Source organism: Coturnix japonica, chromosome 15, assembly GCF_001577835.2.
Source record: "Coturnix japonica isolate 7356 chromosome 15, Coturnix japonica 2.1, whole genome shotgun sequence".
NCBI classification, from domain to species: Eukaryota; Metazoa; Chordata; class Aves; order Galliformes; family Phasianidae; genus Coturnix; species Coturnix japonica.
Genome location: NC_029530.1, coordinates 6238846 through 6247384, shown reverse-complemented (window position 1 = coordinate 6247384; position 8539 = coordinate 6238846). Strand labels below are relative to the sequence as shown.

The 8539-nt window shown below is 59.0% G+C and overlaps 1 protein-coding gene across 2 annotated transcripts; it reads right to left on the bottom strand.

Moving 5' to 3' along the window:
• Window positions 1-934: 934 nt before the first annotated feature.
• ASPHD2 (aspartate beta-hydroxylase domain containing 2) lies at window positions 935-7401 on the bottom strand. 2 transcript variants are annotated; one of them, XM_015878324.2, is made up of 4 exons: window positions 7255-7401; window positions 4228-5221; window positions 2839-2952; window positions 935-2178 (listed from the first exon to the last, which is right to left on the bottom strand). In XM_015878324.2, the coding sequence occupies exons 2-4, from the start codon at window positions 5033-5035 to the stop codon at window positions 2069-2071; spliced, it is 1032 nt and encodes a 343-aa protein (XP_015733810.1). In that variant the 5' UTR covers window positions 5036-5221; window positions 7255-7401; the 3' UTR covers window positions 935-2068. The 2 variants fall into 2 exon arrangements, with proteins under 2 accessions (XP_015733810.1, XP_032303713.1); XM_032447822.1 differs by lacking the exon at window positions 7255-7401 and adding an exon at window positions 5870-6947.
• Window positions 7402-8539: the final 1138 nt, after the last annotated feature.

Here is an 8539-nt window from a genome sequence, read left to right as displayed (position 1 = left end):
TAGCAGCAAAGCACAAAATAGATGCCGTTGCCTGCTGTCTTCAGGAATCTTCTGCTGCAATCTGCTGTGCCGTCTGTTAGCAGTGAACAGCTGGGCTGGTTCCGTTGTGTTTTGCTGCTTGAGCTGCATCTGGCCTTCAGGATCGCCTCCAGGGCTTTGCTTAAGAGGAACATGGTCTTTTGGGGTAGGACAGTAAAGCGCTCCAGGCTTAATGGTTACATGGGAGAGAGGATGTTTAGAAGGGGTCATGTTAAAATGCAGTGATGAGGAGCAGCCGCTGCCCTGGCCATGTCTTGCTAATGGGGTCAGGGCTGTTGCTGAGCAGTGCCAAGCTGCCCTGGGGCTGGAGGGGGGTGTATTGGGTACTGTCTTTTGTGCAGAAGGATGGCAAATGTTGTGTGAGAGGCAGCACAGCATCCTAGAGCTGCTCCTCCTGCGGAGGCTGCCAGCTGCCCTTGATGTGTCACTGCAGGCAGCTGCAAATGTTTTCCAAAATGTGGTTTGGGGAAATTTATTTATTTATTTTCCTTTCTGAAGGCCCTTCTGCTCAACCTGAAGAGCAATGGATCAGTGTGGTGGTTCCTGGTGCTGCTTTGGCAGAGGCAGCGCTGGTGGCTGATGGCAGGTTGGGGTCAGCTGTCCAGCTTTGCAGGGCAGCAGGGACACGAGGGAGTGAGATCAATGCAGGGAGCTGCCCATTGTGCTCCCTAATAGCATGGGCAGGGGGCTGGGGCTGTGCTGAAGCCAGGCTCTCACTTGCTGCACGCCAGTTCAGCCTCAGCCCATCACCTCCTCCCACCCTGCAGCTCCTGTTATTTCCAATGCTTTGTTCCTTACAGCGAGCTGAGCTGCTGGGGCCAGCTCAGGAAAGGATCCAGCTCCTCTGTGTTTTGCTTTACCCTGGAACAGTTACACAAGCAGGCAGAGCCTGGTCTGTTTTCAGCACAGCGGTTTATTGATAATCTTTACTTATCCACTGTAGGAATGTTACCAAACTGTCAGACAGTTACCAAGCCAGCCTGCTTCCTCAGAGCCTGTTTCCAAACAATCAATGCGTGTAGAAATCATGCACTTCCAGATATTCTGTAACAAGACAAGTGTAAAAAATATCTCGGATGTATTTGAAATCTCTCCCTTATCTTGCAATCTGAAAAAAAAAATCTGTAAAGAAATCGTTCTCCAGTGGGGCTGTGTCCCCAGGAGGGGCTGGGAGGTGGGAGATGCTGAGCCTGGAAATCTTTGCTGTGCTCTCAGGTGTGTGGGCACTGCCTCCCTGCACTCGCCCTGGCTGCGGGATGGAGATGAGTGAGCAGCAGCAGGAGGGCTGGCTGCAACTCCTCACTGCCCTCTCTGCAGGAAACCAAAGTCCTTTTGAACTGCCACCTGCCCCCCTGCAGGCGTCCTGGTTTTGACTTGTGAAAACCAAGGGTAAAGCAGGGAGGATATTTAGGCATTGGTAACACCTCATGTGAGGTTAGAGAGCAGAGCTGGCTGTGCACCATCCCTGCAGCAGAGTCGGGGGGGGGGAGGATGCTGCCTGGGCTGTGTGCAGCCAAGCCAGCGGGCATCACGGTACCATCCCATGGTGGTGCTGTCCCGTTGTGCCACTGCAGCCCTCTGCCCTCTGTCTGTCCATCCTTCTGTCAGCATGGGGGGCTGCAAAGCTGGGCAGGGGCAGGTTGAGAGCAGCGCATCGCCCTGCTTTGCTGTCTTGGGCACACGAGCGTTGTCCTTTTGATGACCACGAGAAACTTTACATGATTACATTCAAACAAACACCCTTGTAACTCTACTTCTGAACACTGCAAAACACGAGCAACATAACACGGATGGGAGTGGGACTGCATCTAACCACGGAGGGAACGCAACGCAACGCACCGCCGTGACGGAGAATAATCCCTGAAGCCTTGATGGAAGGAAAGAGATGCCGCTGATACACGTCGAAGGTTCCATTTACAAGACCCACAGGAGGAGGCCCCGGCACTGTGAGGAAGCCCCTGCCCTGGGGCAGCGTCCGCAGGCAGCGCTGGAGCTGTGGTGCCCTCACCCTGACAGTGCAGTGGTGAACTCAGCGTCCTGGGGCGAAGATGAAATCCAGTGCCTGGCGCTCAGCAGCTGCCACGTTGGGATGCCACAGGTCCACCATGAAGACCACACGGGGACCCTCCTCTGGGGGACCTGGGTGGGATGAGGTGCAGGGTGAGGAATTGCTCTGTGCCCTGCTTGCAGCACTGAGGTGCTCGGCGAGGTTGCTGTGTGCACCCCAGCATGGTGTGCGCTGCTTTGAGTTTGGAGCTGCACCAAGCCAGTGAGCACCACCACATCACTGCTCTGTGCCTCCTGCACATAGGCTAGGATGCTCCCTGCAGGGCCCTTGTCCTGCTTTTTGCAGTCACACACAGCAGGGCAGCAGGTCTGGTGCTGGATACCATCCTTGTGGCTGTGGCTTAGAGCTGCTGCTGCTCAATTTTGCCATTCCCCATCCCTGTGGCTCTGAAATAAGCTGTGTTTCCCAATTCTATAGCAGGGAATATGTGGGAGCAACAGCTTTTGTTCTCCCACCTGCCTCTTTGCATGAAGCAGCTCTGCTTGGTTCTTCCATGCCATCAGCAACTAATACTGGCTAAGGCAGGCGAGGTGAAGCAGAACAGCCTCCAGCAGACAGCAAGGCAGCAAAGCTAACCCTACACCCTCCTGTGCTGTGCTGCCACGGGATGTGCAAATTGCCTGCTGGGGGAGCAGCCCCTGCAGGTCTGTGGCTGGAGCCTCAGGAAATAGAGAGGAAGCCGGGGTAGAACTGGGAGAGGATGCGACTGCAGCCCCCAGACCTGTGCTTACCTTCATGAAAGGCGGTGTGCAGGAAGGAGTCATCAAAGAGCAGGCAGCGACCCTCAGCCCAGCACTGTGGCTCACCCCCCACCACCAGCTCACAGTTGCTGGGGGTCTTCAGACCTTTGGACACAAACAGAGGACAGAGGTGAGTCAGTTCCTGCAGGGAGCAATCCCAAAATGTGAGCTGTGAGTTCCATGCTGCTGACTGTGGGCAAAGTAGAGACTGAGGGGTGCAAAGGGGGCTGCTTCCCTGCAGGGAGCAGGAGCAGCTGATGTTGAGCTCAGCACAGGGTAGAGGCCCCTGGGGGCTGTTAAACATCACCTTTTGTGTGGCAGCAATGTCACCCCATGGCAGGGTTAGAGCTGCTGGAGCTGGAGCAGTCACCTGCCCTGAGGATGCAGTTGAGGTGCAGAAAGGAGCAGCTCTCCCATGAGCTGCAAATGGTAAAAAATACTGCAAATGAGCAGAGTGGAGTTCTGTGCCAAATCCAAACAAGCACAGCAAGGACTGCAGCTGCCCAGGAGAGCCAGGAGTACAAAAGCTGCTGGGTGTTTCTAACGTATGTTTCAAAGACTGCAAAACCCAAACCTATTTCCCTGTGCAGTAGCTCCAGCTGGATGTAGGCAGGCAGCCCTGGGAGAGGAGGACTGGTGCTATGCATGGCCCCTGCATTCATCACCAGCAACAGTGAGGCATGGGGAAATACCTGGAAAGATTCATCTATGCCGAGTGCTGTCCTGCTTTGCAGAGCAGATGACCTGGAAGGGGCTTAGCTCAAATGCAATCACGCTGTGGGCACAGCAGGAGCTGGAACAGGTGGGGATGTCAGTGGGAGTGCTGCATCCCAGCTGCAGAGCAGCAGCCAGCAAGCAGGTGGAGCGAGATGTAAGAGAGCACAGGGCAAAGGAGGGACCCACATTGCCTGCACCTGCAGCTATGACCTGGCTGAGCTGTGCCTGCTCTGTGCTGTTCCTCTCCATGGAGGTGCTCTGAAGCACCACAGAGCCTTCTGATCAGCTCTGAGGCCATCTCCTGCTTCTAACCAAAGGCAGCCGCAGCCGGCGCTCACCCAGAGGGAGCTGGCAGAGCAGCCACTCTCACTGTTTGCCAGCAGTGCCCGTGCGGTGCCTCCCACGCCACCATCTGTGCTGCATGGGCTCTCCCCAGCACCCGTGGGGCTGGGATCACTGAGGGGACACCCAGAGCCACCGGTACATGGCCTTGTCCCTGCCCTGGGGCTGGCACCAGGGAGACCCCAGGCCCCAGTCTGGGCTCACAACAACATCCAGCAGGGTGAAAACCAACCCTGAGGTGGGTGGGGGTCAGCTTGGGTACACCCCACACTGCCCTGGAGCAGGGATAGCCCACAAAACACCCACCCACCAGGCACTCACCCAGGTGGCAGCGGATGCGGATGTTGGTGGGGCCGTAGTGCTCGGCGATGACGGTGCCCGGGCTCAGCACAGAGATGCAAGCGTTCCCAAAGACATTGTTTCCAATGCAGGTGCGAAGGCTGCCGAGCAAGCGGTACGTCCGTGGGCATCTCCTGCAGTTCCTGGGCACGCACATGCCCTGGTTCACCAGGTAGAAGGTGAACCACTCCCCGCTGGGCGTGCTGTTCATTTTCCATCCTTGCGGGAGGCTGCAGTTTGAGAATGCTTTGTAGAGGCTCTCAAACTCACACAGGATGGTCTGGAAGTTGCGTTCCAACACCTCCACGTCGTGCTTCTGAGCGTCCCGTGAGAAGTAGGGAGAGGTGGGCAGGTCGGGCAGGAAAAACACCTCCGGCTTCTGGATAGAGGGCCGGCTGTTGAGGTAGCGGCCCTGCTCACGGATGCCCTTATGGATCCTGCCCATGCCAGACCACGAGTAGCGCTTAGCGTACTCCTGCAGGTTGTGGTAGAGCTTCTGGTTGAGGCCATCATGGGGTGAGCACCGCGCGCACTCGGGCGCATGGCAGTAGACAAAGCCATTCTGCACGCCGTTGGCCTCAGCGCCCTGCATCAATGCATTGACAGCAGGGTATGCACGGGGCTGCTCGCGGCCCACGTGGTAGCAGTACCAGACAAAGAGCAGCAGCAGGCAACCCACAGCCAGCAGAGCTCCGCCGTCACAGTCCCGGAACGACTGGATGCCAGCAGCGATGAAATCCCGCAGCCCGTCCAGGGAGCAGCTCCAGTCCGGCAGCCAGACCAAAGGCATGGTGAGGTGGTGGAGGGCGCAGGGAGGACCTGGATCTCAGTCCTGGTGCTCTGATGGGGCACCCACTCCATGCAGCACTGCCATGGGGGTGCAGGGCCGCAGCTGGGCCCAGCTAGGCATGATACTGGGAGTCAGGGATCAGCAGAACCGGGCCCACCTCATCCTGATATGCGGTGCTGGAGGGCTCTGGAGAGACAAACCCAGAGGTGTTATGGGGCTGTGGGCAGAGGGCAGTGGCCCAACAGCCTGGGGTTGTTCCACAACAAGTCCACACCCGCTCCCAGCAACATCACCAATAAGAAACTCAATGCCAGCTATAAGGGAAACAGCAGAGTTGCTCCAATTTGCTCCCACTGCCCAACCTCCTCCTCTGCTCTTCCTCCAAATTTCTCCTTCTCCATCAGTCTTTTATCATGCCCAAAATCCAGCTGATAAGGCAGCCAGGGACCAAGCTCAGCATGATCTCTTAACAGCCTTATCTCACCTCTCATCAGTTTATCATCTTGATCTAAATGCTCTGAAATGACTCTCCTTCCAAAGGGCTCCGTGATTTCAAAGGCAGTAGGGTTGCCACCAGCACTGAAGCCAGCACCCTCCACAGGCTCCCTATGGCAGCCCCATTGACTCACACCCACTGCAGCATAACATCCCATCCCTGCAGGCTTCACCAAGGTACAGCACAAAGCAGAGATGCCAGCAAGGCTCCAGGCTGGTAGAGCTCTTGGGGCAGCAGTGGGATGAGGCAAAACTTCTGTTCCCTGCAGCTACTTGTGCCCTGTGCCCACTCCAATCTCCATCCACAGACTTTCTCTGTCTCTTTGTAGGAACACTGACTTGAAGGAACAAGGTGAGTTTATCGGCCAGGGAAGCTCTCCAGACTTTCCCTTCTTTTTCTGCTGAGGTCCTGCAGCTCCTTAATCTATGTGCATTTCCCCACAGATGGCAAGGGGGGATGTAGTTCAGCTGGTAGAGCCGTGGCTGGGGCCTTCCTGCAGCTGCAGCCCAAAGGCAGGAGCAGATCTGCTCAAATGGGAGGGACATGTGCACCTCCCCACACCCGCTGCCTGGGCCCTGCAAGTCCACGTGGCACATTGGAGCCGCCTGGAAATTTCAAGGCAGCTTCCCTCCATCCCCACTGGCTGGAGTCCCTCCAGCTTGTCCAGCATAGCCCTCCTCCTGAACATCACCACGGGCCAGTGCTGGGAGTGTTCCCCAGGGTGGCACGACCCCATGATGCCAGTGGCATTCAGAGCAGCAATCCAGCCCTGGAACAGAGCAGGGACACTGGCAATGGGGACCTTCAGTGGAGGCTGCCTGGAGGGGTATGGCAGCCTTGGGAGCCTTCACCATAGGCACAGCCACTCTGTCAGCCCAAGACTGCAGGCAGCATTTCACATGGGGCAGCCATCAGGGCAATGAGAGACCAGAACCACCTGACACCCAGGAAAAGGCTGGGAAGTGGGGTTGGGTGCAACCCGGCAGCTCACTGCCATGCTATCACAGGCAATCTCACAGCTGTGCTGATGTGTGGCAGAGCAAAGCCCCAACCCAAGGGGCACCCGGGATGCAGGAGATGCCCTGCTCTACAGCACGCAGCTTTTAGCACAGAGCGCCCATATCCCGAGATTTACACATCGTCAGCTGATAACAAACGGCAGTCGGTCCCGAATAGCGCCTCATCAATTCCCCACTGCCCCGAACTTGTGCAGGACGTGGAGGCGAGCTCCGTGCCAGGCAGCAGCGGCGTTACGTAATGAAGCAGAGAGGCTCCGATGCAGCACCAAGTTGCATACCGACAGCTTCGCAGGGCACCGGCAGCTCCGGGAGGGAGGAGGCGGCTGTGGGCCGGGATCCCCACGCCTCGTGTCCCATCATCCAGGCTGAGCGGTGGGAACGGCCTCGGCTCGGCAGCATCGCGCTCTGCTCTGCGGGCACGCGAGTGCCGGGGCGAGGCCGGCCGTGAGCTGCTACTACGGAGCTGGAGCGAGGCCAGGCAGCTCGATGCCCCCCCAGCGGTGCCGCACGCTGCGACGGTATCACTCGAGCTGGCATCACCCGCTGCAGCTCGCCCGTATCACATCGGCATCACCCGTCCCCGCGGTGTCACCCTCCGTAGAGCCCCGTGCACGGAGCAGCATCCCCCCGCACAGAACGGCCCCTCATCCCGGTCCCGCAGCTCCCGGCCCCGCCCGCCCCGCGCTGGATGCGGAGGCACCGACCTGCTGCTGCCGTGCGGGGACGTGCGGAGCCGCCGCTCCGCTCCGTTCGCCGCTTCCTCGGACCACAACTCCCAGCAGCCCGGGCAGGAGGGGCCCGCACCGCCCCCGCCGGCACCGCGCCGGGCGGCACAGCCTGCGGGCCACGGGCCACGCACCGCCCGCCCGGCACCGCCCTCCGATGCGGCCGCCCCCGCCCCTCGCCGCTCCCCCGCTCTCCCGCACCGCAACCCCCGCACCGCGCCACCGGGAGCGATGGGGCTGCGGCAGGCGGGGATATGGGGTGTTCCAAGGGGAGGGGGATGCAGCAGTCAGGGTATAGGGGATGGATGAGGGTCCCGGCCCTACGGATCGTGTAGGCGCTGCGGGAGGGCGCGCTCTTGGAGATGCGGCGGTGTGAAGCTTCAGGGATGTGGGCATATCGGGTGGAGGGGATGCTGCCTGCTGAGATACAGGACGCTGGGGAGGCAGCAGGGGGGATGCAGGAGCCGCTGCTCCCCGAGGGCAGCCCGGGGTGCAGGGGGTGCTGGGTTGCGGTACCACTGGGGACACGGGTCTCAGGGGGTGTGCATCCCCGGGGCTCACAGCCAGCTCTGCTCCTGCGGTTACGAGGGTCCCTCGGTCCATAAATGACAACGGGACCACCGCCGGTGCTGCCCAGCAGAGCACGCCTTCCAGCTGCTCCAATTAACCGGAGCGGGTCGGCGCAGCTCCTCTCCAAAAGTTCCTTTTCTAAACTGAACTTGAATGCTCCCTCACTTCAGCCCTATGGAAGAGACTAACGCTGCAGGTCTGCTGTAGAGGAGGACATCGGAGGTGTCCCTTTACTGATTCTTAAGTGCTGGGGCAGAACCAGTTTGTCTTGAGCCTTTCTGCCTCCTGCTTGCTTGCTGTTTTCCTCCCCAGCCCCTCTTTGTGCTGCAGCTGGTTTGCAAGGGAGATTTCCTCCCAGCTGGGAGAGCTCTGAGAGGTGTGAGAGGAGGGGATGACCTGCTGCCCCACCCCTCTGTGCTCAGCCAGGCCCACCCTGCTGCTCCCACGCTCCTCAGGCCAGGTTAGAGCTCCTGCTGAGAACATATCCAGCTCTGGGATGGCCACGTGGAACCCTTCCGGCTCTACAAGCATCCTCTGTGCAGAGGGATGCTGGCCAGCTGTGCCCAGACTGAGCTCGAGCCATGGCACACAGCGGGAGGCCAGGCTTGGCTCCTGCTTTACATCATCGAGGAGAAGCAGCAGCTTCGAGGTTCCCCCCCCCTTCATTTTTATTCTCTTGCCATCTCTATCCAAA